Source organism: Hypomesus nipponensis, chromosome 17 (genome assembly GCF_054491055.1).
Source record: "Hypomesus nipponensis isolate SF chromosome 17, ASM5449105v1, whole genome shotgun sequence".
Taxonomy (NCBI): domain Eukaryota; kingdom Metazoa; phylum Chordata; class Actinopteri; order Osmeriformes; family Osmeridae; genus Hypomesus; species Hypomesus nipponensis.
Genome location: NC_140377.1, coordinates 2767501 through 2792652, shown reverse-complemented (window position 1 = coordinate 2792652; position 25152 = coordinate 2767501). Strand labels below are relative to the sequence as shown.

The 25152-nt window shown below is 49.5% G+C and overlaps 2 protein-coding genes and 1 long non-coding RNA gene across 3 annotated transcripts in view; 2 read left to right on the top strand and 1 right to left on the bottom strand.

The window, feature by feature from the left end:
- The first annotated feature begins 267 nt into the window (after positions 1–267).
- Positions 268–10150, top strand: LOC146252951 (splicing factor U2AF 65 kDa subunit-like). The gene is made up of 11 exons (XM_084678043.1): positions 268–675; positions 1216–1507; positions 1934–2037; positions 2314–2465; positions 2540–2656; positions 2893–3031; positions 3398–3477; positions 8292–8414; positions 8592–8678; positions 9147–9389; positions 9899–10150. Exons 1-11 carry the CDS (start codon positions 627–629, stop codon positions 10028–10030), a joined length of 1518 nt encoding a protein of 505 aa, XP_084534169.1. The 5' UTR covers positions 268–626; the 3' UTR covers positions 10031–10150.
- LOC146252952 (uncharacterized) lies at positions 4891–6517 on the bottom strand. The gene is made up of 2 exons (XR_014731790.1): positions 5647–6517; positions 4891–5369 (listed from the first exon to the last, which is right to left on the bottom strand). It is a non-coding gene; the product is annotated as an uncharacterized LOC146252952 (long non-coding RNA).
- Positions 10151–12229: 2079 nt separating the features above from the next.
- LOC146252950 (uncharacterized) overlaps positions 12230–25152 on the top strand; it is a 14937-nt gene continuing 2014 nt past the window's right edge. The window contains exons 1-17 of the mRNA XM_084676799.1: positions 12230–12474; positions 13346–13423; positions 13659–13724; positions 14455–14606; positions 15243–15419; positions 16117–16234; positions 17788–17892; positions 18286–18342; positions 18510–18578; positions 18769–18858; positions 18949–19058; positions 19593–21315; positions 21379–22911; positions 23093–23240; positions 23614–23731; positions 24205–24364; positions 24536–24637. Of these exons, the coding sequence (XP_084532925.1) occupies positions 12349–12474; positions 13346–13423; positions 13659–13724; positions 14455–14606; positions 15243–15419; positions 16117–16234; positions 17788–17892; positions 18286–18342; positions 18510–18578; positions 18769–18858; positions 18949–19058; positions 19593–21315; positions 21379–22911; positions 23093–23240; positions 23614–23731; positions 24205–24364; positions 24536–24637 (4932 nt within the window). The 5' untranslated portion in view covers positions 12230–12348. The remainder of the gene's footprint in view (positions 12475–13345; positions 13424–13658; positions 13725–14454; positions 14607–15242; positions 15420–16116; positions 16235–17787; positions 17893–18285; positions 18343–18509; positions 18579–18768; positions 18859–18948; positions 19059–19592; positions 21316–21378; positions 22912–23092; positions 23241–23613; positions 23732–24204; positions 24365–24535; positions 24638–25152) is intronic.

Below are 25152 nucleotides of genomic sequence, written 5' to 3'. Positions count from 1 at the left end.
TGTATAGGTCAGTGTGCAGAACACCACCCCCAGGAGACAAAATGGTGCACACCAAAAACACACACACATACACATACACACACACACACACACACGCACACACACACACACACACACACACACACACATAGACATCCAGAAAGAGACAGGGAGAGGAGAGAAGAATTTTAGAGTACAAGTTTCACCCTGTAGATTAGCTAATTTGTTAAAGAGAATTTGTGGTCAAATGATTTCATTGGCTGGATGAAAATCCTATAAAATATATTACATGTAAACTATATATTAACAATGCACGTATTAGAGTGCATTCTATTTTACTATCTGATCTCATTGAATAAAAACGGGAAGCAGCTCAAGGATGTTGGCCAGCGGATTCGCTGATCTCCAAACGACCGGGATACACTCACCCTCGCCGTTACCGGACATCCTCCTGACAGCGTCTGCATCGCTGTCTGTGAAAGAGGCGGAGCACGGCACTACAGATACGGTGCTGGTCTCTTGGAAGACTGGAATGATCCATGTCAGACTGTCAGTTTGTGATTGTGCAGCCTAGTAAAGTGGCTCGTGCAGGCTGCGTGACAACACGCGTCTTTCAGGCAGCACTACAGTTTGTTGTCTGACAAAATATGTCCGATTTTGAGGAATTCGAAAAACAGCTGAGCGAGAATCGACAAGGTGAGCCTTTAGTGTCAATGTCTCAATACTGAGGCAGTGCTAGCTGGCTAGCTGTCATGCTAATGTAGTAACTGTACTGTAGCTAGTTATAGCTGATTAAACATCTGGTTATAATATGCTTGAATAAACCAACTTACACAATTGTGACAACATCATTTAAATATCTGTCTGTATTAGCTAGGTAGACTGTACAGTAGAACGGTAGGGCTAGTACCATAAGTTTTTAGAGCTCTATCAAACTGTCATTGCCATTTCTTATCAATTTATGCCGTTGGGTTTGCACTGGGTTTGGATTGACAGATGCTTAAGTAGCATCCCTTTTAACTGAACTGCGTAGCACAATATAAAACAATATGATGATCGTTATTGTGCTGAAAACAACTGCACACAAACACTGCATAAGAGACCAAGGGAACACTAGATGGTTTAGCGTAGAAGGAACTACTGGAGTTACCGCTGCAAGCATGGAGGGCTTACCACGTTCACCTTTTCACCTGCCTCTCTCATTCTCTCCCCCCCCCCCACCCTGCTCCTCGTCAGAGAGGGAGAAGGAGAGGCACAAGAAGAGGAGTGGGAGTGGTTCTCCGGGCCGGAGCGAGAAGCGTCGCAGTTGGAGCCGCAGCAGGGAGGAGAACAGCAGGAGCAGCGACAGGAGGAGCAGGGACAGGAGGAGCAGCGACAGGAGGAGCAGCGACAGGAGGAGCAGCGACAGGAGGAGCAGCGACAGGAGGAGCAGCGACAGGAGGAGCAGCGACAGGAGGAGCAGCGACAGGAGGAGCAGCGACAGGAGGAGCAACGAGCGTAGCTCCTCACGAGACCACAAGAAGCACAGGTAGACCATCACCCAGCAGACACCTCCTCCTTCTTTCTCCTTCTCGTTTTTCCTTGCTCCTCTTCTCCCGCATCTTCCTCCAGCTTCTCCAGCTTCCTCCTCTTCTTCTCCTCTTTTTTTTACCGTCTTTTTTTCTTTCCTTCCACACCTTTCTCCTAATCCCCCTCTTCCTTTAACAAACCCCTCTCCTCTTCCTCCTTCTTTAGGATACACACAAGTATGCTCCAATACCGGCACAGCGTATCGGAGGATCTCGTTAGATGAGCATACACACAGATGTGATAACACTGAGTCATTCGCAAGTTACATAAATAAGACAAAAGTACAAACACTTGACCGTAGAGAGTTCAAGAATGAACGTACACACAGATGCAAGTACGAGCGGTGAGTCACAGAGCCAGGCTAACTTTGACGTTCCTTCGTCAGCTACTCTCCCAGGAGAACCAAGAAGAAACGAACCTGCAAGTACTGGGATATCCCTCCCCCCGGCTTTGAACACATCACCCCCCTTCAGTACAAAGCTATGCAAGGTAGCTTGACCTGCGCTGTTGGGCTGGGCTAGCGGGCTGGGCGGACTGACTTTGTTGGATGGATGGATGGATGGATGGATGGTTAGACGATAGGATAAAGGGAGAGAAGGGGAATGGGGAAAAAAGTGGGAGTGGAACAGAGGGGGAGAGAAAAGAGAGTGTGGGGGGAGACAGAGAGTGATATAGAGAGAGTAAGAGAGAGAGAGAGAGATAGACAGAGAGAGAGACGGTGCAGCCCGCTACACAAATCAAACGCATCCCTCCTACTGTCCCCAGTGGCGGGGCAGATCCCCACCGTCGCCCTGCCGGCCCCCTCCACCACTGCGGGCGTGGCCGTCACCCCCACACAGGTGCCTGTGGTGGGGAGCCAGATGACCAGGCAGGCACGCCGGCTCTACGTTGGAAACATCCCCTTTGGAGTGACAGAGGTGAGCCCTGACCCCTGACCCCCTGCATGTGATGAGGTGACCCACTCTCTCTCCTCTGCCTGTCTTCCCTCCAGGAGTCGATGGCAGAGTTCTTCAACGCCCAGATGCGCCTGGCGGGCTTGTCCCAAGCCCCCAGCAACCCAGTGTTGGCTGTGCAGATCAACCAGGACAAGAACTTTGCCTTCCTCGAGGTACGAAGGAACACTGTTAATCCCCAGGCGTCAGGGGGTTAACCTAAAACTCTTGATGAAACAGATATGTGCCAGTGTAATTTGAAAGCAAACCAGTTGACAGTTGTAGATGGGTTTTAAACAGCACACCCATCAGTGGCTCAGCCAAAGATCAGACCTTAAGAACTTACTTTAAGTTGAGAAATGGTTTAAACCGACATGTGTTTGGACTCTTCCTTTAACCCCTTGCTGTCCAGTTCCGGTCCGTGGACGAGACCACCCAGGCCATGGCGTTTGATGGCATCATCTTCCAGGGCCAGTCTCTGAAGATCCGGCGTCCACATGACTACAGACCCCTGCCTGGGATCTCTGAACAGCCAGCCTTCCACGTCCCAGGTACGTACCTGTCTCACTGTCTCCTGACACTGTCTCACTGTCTCCTGACACTGTCTCACTGTCTCCTGAACCCGTCTCACTGTCTCCTGAACCTGTCTCAGTGTCTCCTGAACCCGTCTCACTGTTACCTGACACTGTCTCACTGTCTCCTGAACCCGTCTCACTGTCTCCTGACACTGTCGCACTGTCTCCTGACACTGTCTCACTGTGTACTTGTGAATCAAGCAGGGAAACATCTCAAACATGCAGGACAGGCGTGCCCTGAGGACCAGAGTTGGGAACCACTGGTGTACTGGACCTAGGAACTGTCTGCAGTGCACAGATGGGGTATAAACAGTTTCATGGTTTGTCTGTTTGTGTTTGAAGGTGTGGTGTCCACAGTGGTTCCTGACTCCCCGCACAAACTGTTCATCGGCGGCCTACCTAACTATCTCAATGATGACCAGGTACTCAGACTCTCAGGCACATGACCAGGTACTCAGTCACATGACCAGCTGCTCAGTCACATGACTAGCTACGCAGACTTTCAGTCACATGACCTGGTACTCAGACTCTTAGTCACATGACCATGTACTCAGTCACATGACAAGGTACTCAGGGCCTCATTTACTAACAAGATTGCGCCCCTTTTTAGGCGTGAAATAGCGGCTAAAGACATAACACCGTATTTACAAAGACAGCGCACTTGAGTAAAAACGCAGATCACCGCTGCTGGGAGGGAATAAGGGAAAGTGGGTCTGTGCCGATAAGACATGGGAGGAGACCCGTGAAGTGCGCCTGATGATGTATTGCGTGGTATTTAGGCCTACTAACACTGCCTGGTGAGAGTGCGTCTCTAATATGCAGGATGATTATCAACCTCATAAAAGCACATCTTAAGCAGGAAGCACGGTTTGATTGAGTCTGGAAACTTCCAAGCGATATGGCAGCAGTTATAAGAGCAAGGCGAAGACACAGACAAAGGCAACGCACAGAAAGATTTTTGTCCCTACGAATAACACTTTTCCAGTCAAGCGAACTAGAAATGATTAGACAGTACAGGCTAACCAGCCACGCAATACTACAATTACTTAACCAGATCAGAGACGACATTGAACCTCCCACCCGGTGATCACATTCCATTCCATCAGTCGTTAAACTGCTGGCAACATCGCAAATATTGGCATCAGGATCATTTCAAACAGTTATAGCATCAGCAGTTGGTATATCACAGCCTTCATTCAGTGAAATATTTACCCAGGTACTCAGCGCATTGCTACGGCTCACTGGTCAATATATACATTTCCCCACTACCACAGCCGATATTACAGACATCAAACAGGTTTTTTTTTTCAAATTGCAAACTTTCATTGGAGCCATTGATTGCACCCACATCCAAACTCTGCCACCTTCAATCCACAAACACATATCCCAAAACAGAAAGCATACATATTCAATGAATGTCCAGGTCATATGTGATGCCAACATGACCATAACTAACGTGGTACCCAAATACCCCAGATCTGTCCATGACAGTTTTATCTTCCGGAATAGTGCCATCTATCCAAGATTGAGCAACGAGCATTTTGGAGAGGCCTGGCTACTTGGTAAGTGTATTTGTTTCAGTGGGGATATATTGTAGTGAACCCATGTCCCTTGTAGAAATAATTAATCTTGCCATGTACACATCTATATTGTTATATTAGACAGTTTATCCATTAATGCCACCCAATAGCATATTCATTATAATCGAGTTATTTTCAACATCTTGCTGTAGGTGATGGTGGGTATCCCCAACAGCTTAGGCTAATGACACCAATACCCAACACACCATTGGCAGCAGAACACCATCATAACAAATGGCACATATCAACCCAGACTGTTTCACATAGTTTGATTTATTTTGGAATTGTGTGTGCTTGCTCAATCTTGATTGGTCTACTTCTGAGAGCACGAGTGGGTTGTGAAGTGGATGGCCCGTCGCTGGAATCAGAAGGTGTGCGTAGTGCAGGGCTGAGGGGGAAGGGTGGGGGTGGCGCAGGTGCTGGAGCGTCCTCCTTCGCCCCACCTGCAATACTGGCAGCGATGGCCTTCAGGCATTTGTTGGTTTCCTGCTGCTGGCGAGACAGTTGGGTGATGGCCCACACCATCCCATTCACGGCGCACACGAGCTGGCCTGAATCTCGCCTCAGAGTCCTGCTCATTTGCTGCACGTCCTTTGAGAGAGCTTGGAGAGCCCTCGTCTGACCGCGTTGCTCAGTTAAAAGCATGAAGTCAAGCTCTTCAACATTTGCACTACGTGTAGGGCGTTGAGAGGCAGATCCAGGCGCTGTCGGTCCAGGTTCACTGGAGGTGCTTGCTAAAGGGCAAACAAAGGATGACACATTATCCCACCAACGAAATAACAGCTACAGGTCTGTTCCATTTGTAACGAAACGAGGTGTTTTAGCATTACACATCAGCTTCTAAATGAAAACTGTGCTTGGGACATCAGGGTTTTGGCTGGGGATACAGGTGAAAAAGAACAAATGGGATTTGTTTAAATGTTTATATTTAATTTCTCATTTACTATAGGAATATAATAATGCTGTAATTGGTCCATTTAAGTTCACAACGGGGTACCAGACCAGACATACCTTGAACAGAGGGCTCCGCGGTATCGATATCCCCCTCCACACCCTCCACCTGTTCAGAAATCAGTGTTTGTTGGACAACTGATTCTAAAACTGTTAGTGGTTCGGATTGTGGGGGGCCTGAACCGGTCATCCTGGTCTGCGCTCGATTGAATGCAACCTTTTCTTTGGTGCGTCTCTTGATATCTTGCCACCTTTTTTTTACCTCCTCCACCTCCCGCCGCGTAGATGACAATCCATTTATATGACATGTTATTGTTTGCCAGATGGCATGTTTTTGTGAAGGCAGTGTATTTCTTCCCTGTAATATATAAATGTTAGCTGACACTTCGTGAACCAATAATTCTAGCTCCTGTTCGCTGAACTTTCTTTTTCTTTTTCTAGAATCACCCATGGTGGTATTAACATGCAGGCAATTTCTCCCGTATTTTAACGACGCGCTAATTAACACTAATGGGCGGAGTAAGGCGCTGATTGCCCGACGAGGATCTGGTTTGATAAATACCACTAAAAATTGTGAAATACACCGTGCGCTATTTGCGGTTGGACAAAGGCGCAGATTAAACTGCGGTCGCAATGTTAGTAAATGAGGCCCTCAGACTCTTAGTCACATGACCATGTACTCAGTCATATGACAAGGTACTCAGACTTGTAGTCACATGACCATGTGCTCGGTCACATGACAAGGTACTTGCATTATGTCTATGCTTGCATACATGACAGGCATAGACATCTATGCATGACAGGTACGAGAGGTACAGTGGGCTGACTCCTCCCACTTCCTAACTGGTCATAACAATGTTGACATTCCAAGCAGAGAATGTCTAACAACAGGCTCTGTTCCAGTAGAGTGAACGCAACTGTAATGATGTGGTTGGACTGCCCCCTAGAGGCTGCGGTCAGTATCACAGCCCTGGGAAGCAGGGTAGCTTCAGTGTGCATGTGTAGTCAGTGCTCACATGACAAATCTGTTTAAATCCGGAGTGTGTTTGTAATCTCTTAAAAACACAGAGTTGGGATGTTACATTGCTGTTCATATGGAGGGTTAGAGATGGTGTTGGAGATGGTGGGATTAACTGAGACTAACTGTTTAGCTGTATCTACTCATTTCTCATGTTAACCATGCCGATTTGATAAAGGTAAGCCAAGTCCAGTTCATAATAGGCCTGTCATCACACACTGGCGTGCACAGGGTTAATAAATGGGCAATGCAAGTCGCCTGGCTGCAAGGTTAATTGAACCACTGTAGAGTCATTCCAGAGAAAGAAAGAGGTGGAGAGAGGTTGAATTGAATTGCAGGCATGGATGAATGTTTGTAATATTGTGATTGTGTGTCCAGTTGATCAAATGGATTCTAACTTTCCATTCAATCTCCTTAGTAAAAAAAAAAAAAATCCTTAAAAAAAAAAAACGTTTATGTAACCCCGTTTCGTTTCTAGTGTTCTTAGTATTCTTCCTAGTCTTACAATTATGAATATACTTATTATTTAATAATTATGATTTGGACTCTTGCAGTCACTGCTAAACCAATTGTAAACTCACTGAGCTCTTTGGTTTTTTGTTCCCTCACTTTGTCCCCAGCTAGGGGCCAGTAAGATCCTTAGTTCATGTAGCATCTGTAGCACTCATCTACAGCTGCCATGCCAACACCTAACACCAGGCAAGTAAGACGTTCCGACCCGCACACGGATGCACTCCTCCAAGCCAGCAGGGGCGATGACTCCCACCCCCCTCCACACACACACACGCGATAGCTGCGCCTGAGTATTTGACCACCAAACCCTCAGCTGGAGTTGGGTGGCTCAGAGCTTGAAGAGACGATGTTAGGGGATATTTTAACTAACTAACGGGAATAAATGATTAGTAGCTCAACTGATAAGTCATATCCAGCTGTTATCCAGCTTTTTAAAGTTCAACATCATCGTATGCGGAGGACAGGTGGTGACAGTATCTTTTATATCTGCCTAATCTTTCTCTTACGCATCAGAACTGTTAAACTGGACAAGAGAGACAGTGACTGACACAAATCTGGAGCGCTGTTCTGAGCAGCTTCACCCTGGCTGCTCTAGAGAAGCCTTGCAGTAAACACACACACACTGACACACACAGACACACACACTGACACACACTGACACACACTGACACACACCGACATGCACCGATCCACCTCCCAGATTTATCATCCAACAGCTGACAGGTTCCAGTATGAACTGACAGAAGAGATAAGTACTCCACCCTGTCATGTAAGGCTCTGATAAGGGCCTCTTAGAACCCCCCCCCCTTAGAACCCCCCCCATCCTCCTCACAGGATGTGATGCCCCCCCCCCCCCCCCAGTGTTAATGAGGACTAGATGGAGGTTTAGAATTCACTCAGCGGATCAGCTGTGGAGTGTTCCAGCATCCCTGCTCACCCCCCTCCCCTCCCCTGTTTCTCTCTCCTCCCCCCTCCCCTCCCCTGTTTCTCTCTCCTCCCCCCTCCCCTCCCCTGTTTCTCTCTCCTCCCCCCTCCCCTCCCCTGTTTCTCTCTCCTCCCCCCTCCCCTCCCCTGTTTCTCTCTCCTCCCCCTCCCCTGTTTCTCTGTCCTCCCCCCTCCCCTCCCCTTTTTCTCTCTCCTCCCCCCTCCCCTCCCCTGCTTCTCTCTCCTCCAGGTGAAAGAGCTGTTGACATCCTTTGGGCCTCTCAAAGCCTTCAACCTGGTGAAGGACAGCGCCACATCCCTATCCAAGGGATACGCCTTCTGTGAATACGTTGACGTTAGCGCCACTGACCAGGTAATGTGTGACCTGACGAAAAGCGATGCGATCAGTCTGCTCAAATCTTGTCTAGCGGTGATTGGTTCATTCAGGTGAAATATTGACTCAGGCTTTCAGTTGGCCAGTGAGTGACTCTTTCATGCCCCGTGGTGGGTGTGGGTTCCCGGGTGTGTGTGTGTGTGTGTGTGTGGTCAGGCAGTAGCAGGTCTAAATGGGATGCAGCTGGGAGATAAGAAGCTCATCGTCCAGAGAGCCAGCGTGGGAGCCAAGAACTCCAATCCTGTGAGCCGCTGTCTGCGACCTCACACACGCACACACTCCCTCACTCACTCTTACACACACACTTACTCAATTACGCCCTCCTGCTCATGACTGTTTCCTAGTAGTCAAACCTAAAACCTACATAGTTACACCTCCAGCCTTCTACACCTCCCCAATCCCCCACCCCTTACGCCTCCCTTAACCACTGCCTCCAACCCTCCAATCCTACACACCCGTCTACACCTCCCCAATCCCCCACCCCTTACGCCTCCCTTAACCACTGCCTCCAACCCTCCAATCCTACACACCCGTCTACACCTCCCCAATCCCCCACCCCTTACGCCTCCCTTAACCACTGCCTCCAACCCTCCAATCCTACACACCCATCTACACCTCCCCAATCCCCCACCCCTTACGCCTCCCTTAACCACTGCCTCCAACCCTCCAATCCCCCACCCCTTACGCCTCCCCACCCCTCCGCCCCCTCAGGCAGCAGTCATGGAGGTCCCGGTGACGCTGCAGGTGCCTGGGCTGCAGCAGCTGCAGACGTGGGGCGTGCCCACGGAGGTGCTGTGTCTGCTCAACATGGTGATGCCCGAGGAGCTGGTGGAGGACGAGGACTACGAGGAGATTCTGGAGGACGTCCGGGACGAGTGCTGCAAGTACGGCAGCGTGCGCTCCGTCCAGATCCCCCGGCCCCTGGAGGGCGTGGACGTGCCGGGCTGCGGCAAGGTGAGACGGGGGGGAGACGCACACACACGTGGAGACACACCCCTAACACACACACACACGTGGAGACACACCCTCTCACACACACACACACACACGTGGACACACGTGGACACACCCTCACACATGCACACACACACACACACAGATGTGGACACACACGTGTGCACACACACATATAAAAAAAGAACAGTTCCTTAAGTGACCAAAGATGTTTTTAGAGGACTCTGTACAGTACCTGTCCGTCTCTCTATTTGTACAGTACCTGTCTGTCTGTCTTTGTACAGTACCTGTTTATCTCTCTATACAGTACCTGTCTATCTCTCTATACAGTACCTGTCTGTCTCTCTTTGTACAGTACCTGTCTGTCTCTATACAGTACCTGTCTGTCTCTCTCCAGATCTTTGTACAGTACCTGTCTGTCTGTCTATACAGTACCTGTCTGTCTCTCTCCAGATCTTTGTAGAGTACCTGTCTGTCTCTCTATACAATACCTGTCTGTCTCTCTCCAGATCTTTGTAGAGTACGTGTCTGCAGCTGACTGTCAGAAGGCCATGCAGGCCCTCACAGGAAGGAAGTTTGCCAACAGAGTGGTGGTCACGAAATACTACGACCCTGACATGTACCATCGACATGAGTTCTGATGCTACGCTGACGCTAGGACAAAACGAGGAAGAGAGAGAGGGAGGGAGGGAGAGGGAGAGGGAGAGGGAGAGGGGGAGAGAGAGAGAGAGAGAGAGAGAGAGAGAGAGAGAGAGAGAGAATGGAAGGAGAGAGAGAGGACTAGATGGAGAAAGAGAGAGGTCTAATCTCCTCTTCCTCTCTTCCTGATTTTATGTTTTAAGATGTTAGGTTTTCATCCCACTCTCTTTCTTTCTCATTCCATTACCCTACTCCCCTCTCCCTGCCCCTCTCTCCCACATGAAGTATTCCATTATCCTACTCCCCTCTCCCTGCCCCTCTCTCCCACATGAAGTATTCCATTATCCTACTCCCCTCTCCCTGCCCCTCTCTCCCACATGAAGTATTCCATTATCCTACTCCCCTCTCCCTGCCCCTCTCTCCCACATGAAGTATTCCATTATCCTACTCCCCTCTCCCTGCCCCTCTCTCCCACATGAAGTATTCCATTACCCTACTCCCCTCTCCCTGCCCCTCTCTCCCACATGAAGTATTCCATTATCCTACTCCCCTCTCCCTGCCCCTCTCTCCCACATGAAGTATTCCATTACCCTACTCCCCTCTCCCTGCCCCTCTCTCCCACATGAAGTATTCCATTACCCTACTCCCCTCTCCCTGCCCCTCTCTCCCACATGAAGTATTCCATTACCCTACTCCCCTCTCCCTGCCCCTCTCTCCCACATGAAGTATTCCATTACCCTACTCCCCTCTCCCTGCCCCTCTCTCCCACATGAAGTATTGCTGCATACTATATAGTTGTTCAATATTATTAACCAGCTCAAAGGTTCAAAAAAACTCTCACTTTTACATACATCTTTTTCATACAACTCAGCTTGACTATAATGCACAAAATGCCATTGAAAATACTGTATACAACATGCCTAGAAATGTTCAAGTGGTTTGCCCCAAAATGCTCTGTGTTTTTGTGTTACACGTTGGAGGTGAAAAGAAAAGGAACTGGTTCAAGGTTACATCGAACCAGCAAAAGCAATGGCCTTTATTTAAAGCTGAAGGGATATCACACTTATGTTAATGGGTCCATTCAAATCAAACGATGAATTTACGCCACAAAATGTTAGGAAAATAGCAACAATTTGAAAATAATGATAATTTCTGTATATCTATCGAAAGCGTTTAAAAGCTTTATCCTTCTGTGTGTGATGATTCTTATTTATTTACTTAATTATGCTTTGAGTGTTCTTAGGAACCAAATATTTGTAATCTATGATTCTTATAGGTTTGAAAGCTTTTTTAATTGAACTTACAGGCATGATAGAAAAACTAATCGGCCCTTCTCACTCTGTATGATGTTATTTTATTATTCTAATTAGAGCATGTGTATTATTATTTTTATTTTTTTGTCATAGCAGAATTTTAGTCCACTGGAGAATAGCCTACTAAAATACTCAGCACTGTCAGTTTATTCTCCTTAGCGATCCGCTTCATTCTGGACCAATTAAAGTAGGCTACAATGGTGTTATTATTGCTAGATGAGATTATGATGTATTTTATAATGTGTTTTTGGATGTCCCAAAATCGAAAACATTTTTATTTTGTACAATTCCTTAACCCGTCGACTGCCATATCGCGAATAAATGCCTGCCTACTCTGCACTTGTGTACTGTTGCCTTGTATGACCCTGGTCCTGACCCCTGTCTTGACCCCGGACCCCCCTGCCCTAATCCCTCACCTGTTTAAAAAAAAAATTGGCTAATTTTTTTAATAGTCAATTTTAACTTAAGTTTGCCTACATTGTGGTCATGTGAGATGTGGGACACCTTTACACAGTTTCATAAATATCGTCTCTCCTCTCTGCCAAACGCTTGTTAATCTCAGGAAGATTCTCTTTAGTTTGGTTAGAAGGCTATTGTAAGACTACGTGCGGCAGGTAATGACATAACGCACACATATGTCAACACTCAAAATCGTACCTAAACCTTAAAAGAAAATCAAAATAATTTGAGAGACGGTCTAGAAAATAATAAAAAAGTCAAGGAACTGAACCAAGCGATCTACTTGCAGCCTTTCGACATTTCTGCAGCTTCTTTACTCAGCCACAAGAGGGCAGAATGCCCGGCACCGTTGAGCACCAGGTCGGACCTCCCATTCACTTACACATACAGTCTATGGTACGGACAGTATTATCGGTTTGAGGTCGGCGACGGAGCAGTGAGCGAGCACAAACCCACGGGATTTGATGGAGTTGGGGATGACCCGCTGCTTAATTAAAAAAATTATAGAAATCGGAAACCGTTTTTATTTTCTTTGAATAGTTGCTGACATGTCGGTAGATAAAGTAAAGAGTCCTTGCAACAAATTCCAAGCGAATATTTTTAATAAAAGTAAATGTCAGAATTGCTTTAAATCTCGGGAACTTCACCTTTTGACAGACCATGGCAATGACAAGGTAATCAAACAGCTAATTGTGTTGATTGTAACCTATAGCCTAAACATATAGACTAATGAGCTGGACAGGGACAGGGTAGCCTAATTGAGAGAGCTTTTCATTGCTGCCATCGCATCACAGATTGTGGTTTCGCATGTAATCCAAGTAATCCTACCCAAACAATAACCATAGAGTTCAATTTTACTTGACCGCAAATTATAATAGCCTAAACTTCAAATGAATCAAATATAGAAGCGAGATGTAGTTTTGTTGTTAGTTTACGTTATTTCTTGGTTTACTTGTAAATATGTTTGTGATGGGTTTGGCCATGTAGGCTATCTCGTGAAAAAAATTGTTGCCTGCAGAATATTAAAAACGCTTTTCCTACGGTAAGGTCTTAGGTCTATAGCGTAGCCTCTCAAACAAACAGCACCAGCGACTATTCCAACAAAACGTCACATTTCGTTATGCCTATTTGAATGTTCAAGCACCTTACTGTATGACAGGTGTCGTTAAACAGGTTGCTACTCGGCTGCAATAGCCTACAGACGCTAACATATTTTGCGTGTTCTTGTGCCACTGATTGTAGCCCTGTAATTTACCCGGTGTTGCTCAACATTGCGCCTCTAGACCAATCCTCCCGTCACACTTACAGTCGTATGCCAAGAGTCGCCTTTGGCAATTTAATTGTGTCAGAGGTCTTGACGGGGTCCTCAATGTGGATGGAGGTGGTGAGGCCGAGGGGATGAGGGGGTTGACCCGGAGTGCGACTGCTGTCCACATCACAGAAATGCTCATCATGCACGACACTGAAACTAAACCCCCCGTCCCCCCGTCCCCCCCCGCCCCCCGTCCCTGTTCCCCCCTCCCTCCCTGGTTCCTCGTCCTCCAGGCTAAACCCGTCTACGGGGGCTGGCTCTGCATCGCGCCGACGGGGACTGACTTCGACAATCCCGTACAGAGGTCAAGGGTGAGCAGCGTGTGTGCGTACATATGTGTGTGTATTATGTTCACGTAGTGTTTCAGAAGGAGAGAGAGAGAAGAGAGAGAGGGGGGGGGGGAGGGGAGAGAGAAGGGGAGGGGTACTGCAGGCAGGTAGATAGATAGGTAGATGGATAGACAGCCAGATGGATTGATAGGTGAGATAAATCTATCATTGGTTCTAACTATCTAATCTCATTGGTGCTGTCTGACTTTGTTGTTAGAAGTGGCAGAGGCGTTTCTTCATCCTGTATGAACATGGCAGTCTGAGCTTCGCCCTGGATGAGCTGGTGAGATGAGCCGCCTCTACCTCCACTCCTCACCTTGTGTAGGAGAGGAACACACACACACACACGTACACTTCCTGTATGTAGTAACAAACATCTCTCCTTTCTCAAACACCAACACACACATAAACACAGACACATGCTCACCGTACATCTTGACAGGCAACCCTCCCCCTCTGTTTCTTACACACACACACACACACACACACACACACACACACACACACACACACACACACACACACACACACACACACACACACACACACTGTACAGTACATAACCAGGCTGCATCTTTGTGCCAGATGTTGTGGCCAACAGCAGGGCAGAAGATTTAGGCTTAATGGGTTTTCAAATGCTCACCATCCCCCTCTCTATCCCCCCCCTCCCCTCTCTCTCTCTCTCTCTCTCTCTCTCTCTCTCTCTCTCTCTCTCTCTCTCTCTCTCTCTCTCTCTCTCTCTCTTTCACTCTCTCTCTCTCTCTCTCTCTCTTTCACTCTCTCTCTCTCTCTCTCTCTATTATTTCTGTCTGTCTCTCTCTCTTTCTACCCTCTGCTTCTCTCCTCTCGCCATCCACATTTCCTTCTCCCTTCTTTACCCCTCTCTCAAAATACCACTCATCTTATCAAATCACAAACTCCTCCCCCTTTCCCCTCGCCTCTCTCCCATCTGTCTGTCTCCCTCTACCACTTATCTCCTCCACCCCACCCCACCCACCCCACCCCACCCCCAGCCCTGTACCCTACCCCAGGGCTCGGTGAACATGAACCAGTGTACCGATGTAGTGGACGCCCAGCCCCGGACCGGCCAAAGGCACGCCCTCTGCATCGTCAGCCCCGACCTGGAGCTCTACATCAGGGGGGAGAGCAGGGAGATTATCAACGGGTCAGTACCTCTGGTACCTCGGGCTACTGCTTTCATACATGTACCACTGGAAACGTCTTTCTGCTCCGTGCTTGTGACAGAACAGACTTTACGGTTATATAGACAGTAGGTTTGCTACTGTTCTCATACGTAGACCAGACCAAACTGTGCTCACACAGTTGAGCTGGAACATCTCATGTCTCGTGTGTCTTCAGCTGGAGTGAGCAGTTAGCTGTGTATCCTCTGACCAACAAACTGAATCTGAAGAAGAAACGCAAGGTTGAAATGTCTTCCTTCCAGGTGAGGAACACACACACACACACACACACGCACACACACTGGTCACACCCTCTGTACACATGCCCCACACGTGACTGTGAAACACTCACAAACAACTCTGCTCGCTTCATGATTTCTAATATTTGTTCAAATCAAAATATTCATGTTTTTTTATTATCAGGAACTAAGTCCGGCAAAGATGACAGCTACTGAGTTCTGTTTCCCTGACTTGGAGAGTCCAATACCTGTATTCAGTCCCAGCCCCTGCCCCAACCCCAACCCCAACCCCAGCCCCAGCCCCAGCCCCAGCCCCAGCCCCAGCCCCAGCCCCAGCCCCAGCCCCAACCCCAGCCCCAACCCCAACCCCATCTCCTCCAGCACCAGTAACCCTGCCAGCTCTATGGACTCTCTGGCCGGTGGGGACATTGACCTTTGCCCTCCCACCTTTGCCCTCCCACCGAACCCCAGCCCTGACCCTTTGACCTCAGAGGGTCAAACAGAGACAAACACCCGCTCATCAGTCAAACGCAACGACACCCAGAAGCCAGAGAGGAGGTGAGAGGCCGCATCATAACCTGCCCATACTGTACCTGGTTACAGCACACAGTATGTGTTTACAGTGGAGCCACTTTTGAAACCGTTTCATGTGACACGCACTCTGTGGTGCATCCTGGTCTGTGTTTCTTGTCTTGTTAATGACTGGCGCCGCAGTAGCATGCGTGCAGCTTGTTTGGAGAAGGAGGAGAAGTGAGGAGAAAATTAGGGTCAATGTGTTAGCAATTAGTACCGACATCACATCTGATGCTTCAGTCCTTCCCACTAGTACTAAACTGTACACACACACACACAGCTCAGTGCCAGATCAAAGCGCAGTACCCCTCCATTAAAGGCTCTAAATGTAGCTCTGAAGACAGCCTCCTCGACATCATGTACGACACTTGGCCCTCAAACGGAGGGGCCAGATAGGGAGACACAGCGGGGATAATAGTTTGCTTCAGACAGAGCATTAGATTAACATGCGGTAGGGATAATCTGTTGCCACAATCTTTCACGGATATAAGATATGTAGAGATGAACCCTGTACAGTGCTGACATCACTTCCTGTAACAGAAGGCTACTGATTGTGGCTGCTACCGTGGATCAATGGCTGTGGTCTAGCGTAAGACTGTCACCTGCTTGGGTCACTTCCTGCTCAGTCAGGGGTAAAGGATCAGCTGACCCGAAAGGCCTGTTTTGCTCTGCTACTTTCCAGGCGCCGAAAGGAAGCAGAGGGGCTGATGGGATTGGATCAGGGGAAACCTGGGAGGCTCGACACAGAGCAGGAAGTTGGACAGGACACATACAGGAAGGGGCGGAGCTACCAGCGAGAGGTAAGGTTTCCTGATCTCTCTGCTGTCTGATTCAGAGGGGAATGACCAATCTGGTCTAAAGATTGGGTACACACACACAGACATACGTACCCCTCTTTACAGCTGGTTCCTCTTGCTCATGAATGGCTCGTCGAAACATGACTAACAAGACCAGATGTCAATGTCACCTCACAGCTCAAACAGTATTGTGTTTATGTGTGTATGTGTGAGAGAGAGGCTCATGGGCTGAAAATGAGGCACTACTCTGGCATTCAGCACTGTCGTATGTGTGTGTGTGTGTGTGTGTTTGATGAGGTGATGAGGGTTAGGCATGTGATGCATGGAGAGCACAGGCCTTGTCCAGACGTGTCCCTGCTTGCAGCAGAGGGAGGGAAGGTGATTCATTTAGTATTGTGTTTGTGCGTGTGTATGTGTTTTGTGAGTGTACGTGTGCGTGTCAATTTCCTGAGGCTTACAGGTTTTGAGTCCTGTTCTTGTTCTTGTTCTGTTCCCTGTTCTGTAATTTCAGGATAACATTCCTCAAATAGATATGTTCCAAGGCTGGATTCTGTTTGGAGTGTGTGCTTGTGGAAGTGTGGGTGTGTCTTTGTGTGTGTGTATTCCTGTGTCTGTGTGCATGTGTTTGTGTGTGTGCTCAACACATTAGACAGGCCGCCCTAGGGAACATCTGTTTGTGGATGAAGGTTTCCATGTTGTCTGACTGGGTCCTACTGATTAAGGTGACTAAATGTTGTCTGTCACACCAACACAACACTGTCTGACAAAAACACAGCATCCTCTATGTAATGAAAGGGGGTTGGGGGGGAAGGGGGGCGGTAGAGAGGAGAGACTACAGACTTGTCCTCTTTCCTGGATGGAGGTTTATATAGTGTTTGTGTGTGTGTACAAAGGTGTTGAGTATTCAGTGACTGAGTACAAACAGAGAAGACTTTGTAGGTATTACGTTATCTTTGTTCTATTTAAAGAATTATGTAAGAAAGAGAAAAAAAGCGAGAGAATGAGAGGGAGAGATGATGCCAGAGGGAGAGAGAGGGGAAAAAAGAGAGGAGGAGAAGGAGAGGGGAAAAAAGAGAGGAGGAGAGGGAGAGAGAGGGGAAAAAAGAAAGGAGGAGAGGGAGAGAGAGGGAGGCAAATAGGTCGAGTAATTAAAGTGTTCCGATGACAGAATCATAAGCAACCTTCTGTCTTTAGTTTCTAGCCAAAGGGGATTTAGCCTTTGAAGCAACCTTTTGTGTGTGTGTGCGTAGGTGTACCTGAAGTAGTTAGAGGAATGTTTCTGGATCTTTCCCTCCTTGTTTGAGTGTTTCTGGATCTTTCTCTCCTCGTTTGAGTGTTTCTGGATCTTTCTCTCCTCGTTTGAGTGTTTCTGGATCTTTCTCTCCTCATTTGAGTGTTTCTGGATCTTTCTCTCCTCGTTTGAGTGATTCTGGATCTTTCTCTCCTGGTTTGAGTGTTTCTGGATCTTTCTCTCCTCGTTTGAGTGTTTCTGGATCTTTCTCTCCTGGTTTGAGTGTTTCTGAACCTCTCTAATCTGTTTCTGTCGTCTCCTCCAGAAGCTGCAGTCGTGTGCAGAGGGCCCGGCCTCCCAGCTCTCCTTGCCGCCTGCCCAGAGGAGGGCCAAGTCTCTGGACCGCAGGACCACAGAGTCCACCATGACGGTAGGGTGCGAGCGTGTGTGGAGAGTGTGTGTGTGTGTCTGGGTGTGGATGAGTGTGTGTGTCGGTATGTGTGAGTGTGTGTATGGGTGAGGGTGTGTGTGGGTTTGTCTCGGTGTTGTTAAGTGTTTATGAGTGTTTCTAGGTGTAGATGAGAGTGTGTGTTTGGGTGTACATGAGTGTGTGTGTGTGTTTGGGTGTAGATGAGAGTGTGTGTGTGTTTGGGTGTGGATCAGTGTGTGTGGGAGTGTTTCTGGGTGAACATAAAAATGTGTTTGCTGAAATATAAACTTCCGTAGTAGAAGAGAAGTCGTTTGAATTGTTCAAATATTACATCCATTGTTGTCCAGTGACCTTTGACATTGGAGTCTGAACACTAACCCACCTTCCTTATAGCCTGATCTACTAAACTTCAAGAAAGGATGGCTGGTCAAATTAGAGCAGGAGGACCAGGTAGAGCGTGTTCAGTTAGATCAGCCACTCACATTATGTTTTTGTGTCATAAACCCTCAAGGAGAAAAATAGTATAATAATTAATACATTTTCATTATATTCATGATTTCTTATACAAGTGAGTGCGCGTACTTAAAATAAAATATGTTGTCTCTACCGCCCCCTAGTGGAAGAAGTTCTGGTTTGTTCTTTCTGCGGACAGTCTTCTTTACTACAAGGACTCACTGGCTGAAGAGGCAAGTTGGTGTGGATGCAAATCAGCTGATCTCTATGAGCAGGCTTGGTCTCACTAACCACTCTCTCTCTGAGACAGCTTGTCTCTCTGAGACAGATTGTCTCTCTAACATCTTGTCTCTCTGAGACAACTTGAATGTCTTAACATCTTGTCTCTCTAACATCTTGTCTGGTGTCTGTTCTCTGGGGCAGGCCTCAGACCTGGAGGGAGAGATCGACCTGGCGGGCTGTCACGGCGTGTCTGAGTACCAGGTCCCCAGGAACTACGGCTTCCAGATCCACGTCAGTCCTCCTCACTGAACCTTATTCAGCAATCGTACGCATCATCACATCATATTGTACTTTACTATAACTACTGAGGCGTCCCTCCAGACCCTGCAGTGTGTGCACACCCTGTCGGCCATGACGGCAGGCATCCGGAGGAAGTGGATCCAGGCCCTCATGAAGAACGTGCGCCCGTCCAACGCCCCCGACGTGGCCAGGTACACCGACACCGTCCCGAACACTGCTGGGAAACAAGATGGTTACACAAACAGAATCTAGATGCTGTCTATATTATCTACAAAGTGTCGACTCTACAGGACACTACGGTATCTACCCTCAGTCCCTCTGAATCCTACCCTCCATCAATACTTAGTAATACATAACCAGAAAGTTATCACCTCACTGCAATGAGTCAGGTGGCTGAGCGGTTAGGGAACCGGGCTAGTAATCAGAAGGTTGCTGGTTCGATTCTCGGCCGTGCCAAATGACGTTGTGTCCTTGGGCAAGGCACTTCACCCTACTTGCCTCGGGGGGAATGTCCCTATACTTACTGTAAGTCGCTTTGGATAAGAGCGTCTGCTAAAAGACTAAATGTAAATGTACAACATTACTGACATTAACTGACACTCACGTGACTAGCTTCAGTGACAGCAAGCAAACCGTTACAACTGCTGGCAGGATTAGTCTAATCTGAGGGGTTACAGTACGTCATGTATTTACCTCCTCTCTGCTCTGGGTTTGTGGTTGTGAAGCAGCCTTCCGGGCCTGCGCCCCCCCTACAGCCCTCCGGAGGCCCTCCCCAGGCCTGACGTCACCCAAGAGTCTCGGCCCACAGGCAGCGGTCCGAAGGCCAGGGAGGGAGCCCTGGGCCTGGGGCTGAGCACCAGACAGAGCCGGGTGCGGGAAAGAAGGCAGGAGGGACGCTCCAAGACGTTTGACTGGGCCGAGTTCAGGCCCCTGGCTCAGCTAACGCCGTCACCAACCCCAGCCTCAATGCCAGCTCCAGCCCCAGCCTCTATCTCTGTTCCAGCCCCAGCCCCAGCCCCAGCCTCTATCTCTGCCCCAGAGCCCGCCCCAGCCCAAGCCCTAACCCCAGACCCCGCCCCAGCCCAAGCCCTAACCCCAGACCCCGCCCCGGCCCGGATAGGTCTCTGGGAGCAGGATGTGAGGAAGAGGCGTGAGGACAGGAGGAGTAGGTATGAGAGCGTGCTGAGCTTTCCTCTGGGCTGGGCGCTGGAGGACAGCAGAGAGGAGGGTCCTTCCCTCTGCTCCCCCCAGGCACAGAAGAGGGTCCAGGAGGAGATAGAGAGGTGCTGGAAGCAGGTGGAGAGAACTGTCTTCAGAGCGGACAAGACCGTACCATTACAAGCAGAGACCCGATCGACTGTACCATTAAACTCTGAACCCCCCAGGACTGTACCACCTCACACCCCCAGGACTGTACCATTAGATTCGGACCCTCCCAATATTGTACCATCACAACATGAAGACCAGGACACAGATCACCTGGTGTACCAGGAGACCAGCCAGGTCCTGCTGCAGCAGGACGTGATCCGGCAAAACCAGCAGCAACAGCTGGATCTCGCACAGTCGCTCTCAACCAACCAGGAACCTCCTAGCTCCTCTGCACCAGTCTCATCTAATCAGCTTGATTTCCTCCCGTCAGCCTTAGCCAATAAGGAACAGCTTGTCTCGCCCACGCCCGTCTCAACCAGTCAGATTCCACGATACTCAGACCCTAAGCCACCCAGCATCTGGCTTCATGATACAGAGGGTAACTTGCAGGAGCTAGGGGGATGGACCCCAGTCTGCCCTGAACAGGCCATCACCCCCACATCCTCCCCAGTCCTGGACACTGAGCTCCCCCACGCCCCTCAACCTAATTCTGGGCAAGACGAACTGTACAGAGGGCCTGACCTGGATACAGCGCTGGACAGAGGAGGGCGTCAGCGGGTAGCATCAAGGCCAGAGACCAACACAGGCAGAAGAGCCTGGAGCTCTGATCTACCCATCATGGAGGTGACTGGGCAGATGGCCAACAACCTGGCTGACAACGTCAACATCTATGAGGTCTTCAGGTCCAGAGAGGAGCAGACAGACCCAGGTCCGGACCCAGGCTCGAGCCCAGAGCCAGGCCTTTCAGTGGGACAGCTGTCCCAGGAAGTATCCCTGCTCACCAGGCAGAACCAGGCTCTGGACCAGCGCAACCAGGAGATGGTGAACCAGCTGACCGAGGCTGACAGGGAGATAGAGAGGCTGAGAGCGGAGCTGTCCATCAGGGTCGGGCAGCCCCAAGGTTTCCTGGAGGCAGAGGGCCTGGAGGCAGAGCTGCGTCAGAGGACCCACCAGCTCCAGGAGGCCCAGTTCCTCCTCGCCTCCCTGGAGGAGCGTCTGAGGGACACGGAGACTCGGCTGCAGGTCAGAGAGGCCATGCTGCAGGGCCTCAGCTGCTCCCCTGAGACAGGGGAGGAGGAAGAGGAGGGGGAAGAGGAAGAGGAGGAGGAGGAGGAGGAGGAGGAGGAGGAAAACTGGAAAAGGGCAGAGGAGAGAGTAAAAGAGAAGGTTATTAGGGAGAAGGAGGATGTAGGCCTAAAGGACGAGGAGGAGGAGGAAGAGCAAAAAGAGAAAGTGGTATGGAGGTTACATGGAGAGCTAGAGAAGGAGAGAATGATGGAGGAGGAGAGAGGAGAGAAGGGCAGACGACAGGAGGCAGGGCGAGAATCGGGTTCATCAGTATCAGGGTACGGGAGGATAGAGCGAGTGATGGAGGAGATGGTGCTGAGGTCTAGAGTTATGGGTTATCTCCTAGAGATGATTGACAGGTCAAGCATGAATCTGGTCAAGGTGGTGCTGGACGAAGAGGAGGATAAAGTGAAGCTGACTGTGGCCAATCAGCTGCAGCTGGAGAAGGAGTTTTGGGCCACGCTGCTGATTGATCTGAAGGTTAACCAATCCCAGGATAGGGAGGGGGATGAACGGACAGATAGACTGGTTCTCTGTGAGGTGGTAGAACGTGCGATGGTAGAGAAGCAGATGTTGTTGTTAGCTTACAGTCTCACACAGTCACATACAGACACGGGTGCAGGGGAGGACGGAATAAACTGTGAGAGGCCTTCTAAAGACTCAGACATAGGCACTGACCAGGAGAGTGGTATGTCGTACATCGGACAGCATGACACGGCTGACATCACAATGACGTCAACGGACACAAATGACATCATCGGTCGCTTCACAGAGGTCACCCGGGTGAAGATGTCACTGCTCAACCGCATTGTCTGCTCGCTCAGGTGCTCAGCCAATGAGCAGCTCCGGCCCAGAAATCCACCCAATGATCAGCTGTGGTTCATGGCGACCAGGCTAAGCAAGCTGCCCAGTCTTCAGTCGCCCGGGTTGTCCATCGCTCACCTAGCTGCTGCAGAGACCCTCACTGCCTACCTGATCAGCATGCTGCAGGCCCAGCACCAGAGAGAGCACCAGAGGACCAGACAGGGCTTCCTCTCCACCTCTCTGCCCTGCAGATGCTGCCTCAGCCTGGGGAGGGAGGACCGGGAGCTGAGGGGCAGCCTGGCTGAACTGGGGAGGCCATGGGAGGGTCCAGGAGGTCATGGGGGCTACGGGCCTGAGCAGGGGCAGGGCGGGGGCTCATGCGAACCTGTCACAGGGGTACTGGAACCAGCGGAGGAGCAGATGACAGAGGGGACCACTCAGGACGTTGCAGGTCAAATGGAGGCTAGGAACCCCAAGAAAGAGGGGACCGTTTTAAACGACGGACAATGGCTTGGGAGGCTACAGGATGAAGGGTCAGTTATAGACAACGTGCCAGTGGAAGAAGTACTTGTTGAGTCTCTTACAAACACCTCAGACTGCCCATGGGGACACGGTGATGAGCAGGTGGAGAGGGGACAGGAAGTGGGAAGCCTTAAACAGGAAGAAGAAGTGTTGACACTGCGGGCCAGAGTGAGGGATCTGGAGATGTGTCTCTCTCTGGTGGTGGAGGAGATGAGAGCGGAGCATGATGGGAAAATGGCGTCTCTGCAACTGAAACAAGAACAGGATATAGAGAGGCTAAAGGTAGGACTGTTTGCTGTCTTTTTAGATTCATGGAAACAGTTTAACCCTAACCCTAACCACATGTTTGATACATTCCTCTTCTTAAAATATCATAATCGACCAATTATCTTAATCAACAGATAAATAAATAAACCAACCAATCCATCATGTAATGGTGCCTCACTCTCCTCTCCTTCTACAGAGCAGCTATGAGCAGGGCTTGACATCCGTGGAAGAGTCTCACCAGAGAGTGTTGGAGGAAATGAGCCAGAGACACCGGAGAGACCTGTCCAGCCTGCGGAGAGAGAGAGACCGACTGCTGGAGGAGGAGACTGCTGCTACTGTCACTGGTACAGGCCTGTGTGTGTGTGTGTGTGTGTGTGTGTGTGTGTGTGTGTGTGTGTGTGTGTGTGTGTGTGTGTGTGTGTGTGAGAGAGAGAGAGAGAGAGAGAGAGAGAGAGAGAGAGAGAGAGAGAGAGAGAGAGAGAGAGAGAGAGAGAGAGAGAGAGAGAGAGAGAGAGAGAGAGAGAGAGAGAGAGAGAGAGAGAGAGAGAGAGAGAGAGAGAGAGAGAGAGAGAGAGAGAGAGAAGTGGGGGGGGATCTATCTGTGTGTGAAGTGTTTGTGTATGTGTAAGAGAAAGGATCTCTGTGTGTGTGTGTATGTGTCTGTGTGTGTTGTCTGCAAGAGTGTCTGTTTCTAATGGGTTTAAACCCTGTTGTTAGCTATTGCAGCCATGAAGAGCGCGTACCGCGTGGAGCTGGAGAGGGAGGTTCAGAGAGCCGTCCAGGAGCATCGCAGCAGAGGGCACTCTGACCTGGAGGACATGTGCAGACAACACAGGTAACACTCTGACCTGGGGGACATGTGCAGACAGCACAGGTAAACACCAGCAACAGGAGCAGTAGCAGTCACAGTTGCCTCACAGTGGGGCCGGCTGACAGGAACGGCGGCACCTGTGTCTCTGTAACAGTGACAGCTGAGGATGTAGGAAGGAATGTTTAGTCTGCTGTGTCTTTTGGCACCCGCACTGCTGTGTTCCTGGCTCTGGCTGTCTGCCTGCCTGTCTGCATGTCTGTCTGTTTGTCTGTCTGTCTGTCTGTCTGCATCCTTCCATCTGATTGTATGTATGTCCCCTTCCATCTCTCTACTCCGCTAGGTCGAACATTTCCTTCTTGTGAGATTTCTCAGACACACAGTGTGTGTGTGGGTGTGTCATGTGCTTGTGTGTGTGTCTGGGATATGCTTGTGTGTGCGTGTGTTCTTGCACGTGTGTGTGTGATGTTCTGCCACGCGTGCGTGTGTGTGTTCTGCAGTGAGGAGCTGGGGTCCTGCCAGCGGGAGCTGGAGGTGTTGTCCCAGCAGTACTGCCTCAGGTGTGTGGAGGCTGTGGACCTGGAGCACACCCTGGAGTCCCACAGACACGCCCTGGGGAAGAGCCAGCAGGACAACCATCACCTGCGCATACGCAACCAGGTCACACACACACACACACAAATGCATGTTACACACACTACCGGGTAGCACACACACACACACACGTAAACCAGACGCAGAGACTATGAGCGACTCTATGAGCACCGACAGACAATCACATTGTCAGACACATGACAGCTCACAGTCATACACTTCCTGTTCGCCCTGCAGGAGCTGAGCGCCCAGCTAGCAGCAGAGATCACCAGACAGTGTTCGCCTGCCCTCCAGGCGTGCACCCTTCCCTGCCAGGACACGCACCATGAAGAGCTGGAGGTCTGTGGATGTTCTGAAATCATCTAGGAGACACAATATTGACTACTTTAAAAGAGTATAAACCAGGGTGTGAATCACGGGGGGGTTTGGGGGGGTCTGACCCCCCCCCCCCCCCCCAATTAAGACTTGGACCCCGACAAAAGATTTAAAAACAACAGGTCGGGGGGGTCAATACAAGTCCCGGAGAAGAAGTTGACCCCCCGATTGTCATTGTATAATTCGCACACTGGTATAAACCAACCTTTTATGTCCATGAATGGTGTTGTTACTGTATACAGTATATGGTGCTGTATATCTGTCTGTCTGTCTGTATATCTGTGTCTGTCTGTCTGTCTGTCTGTCTGTCAGTATAACTGTAAATCTGTGTCTGTCTGTCTGTATAACTGTATATCTGTGTCTGTCTGTCTGTCTGTCTGTCTGTCTGTATAACTGTATATCTGTGTCTGTCTGTCTGTCTGTCTGTATAACTGTATATCGGTGTCTGTCTGTCTGTCTGTCTGTCTGTCTGACTGTCT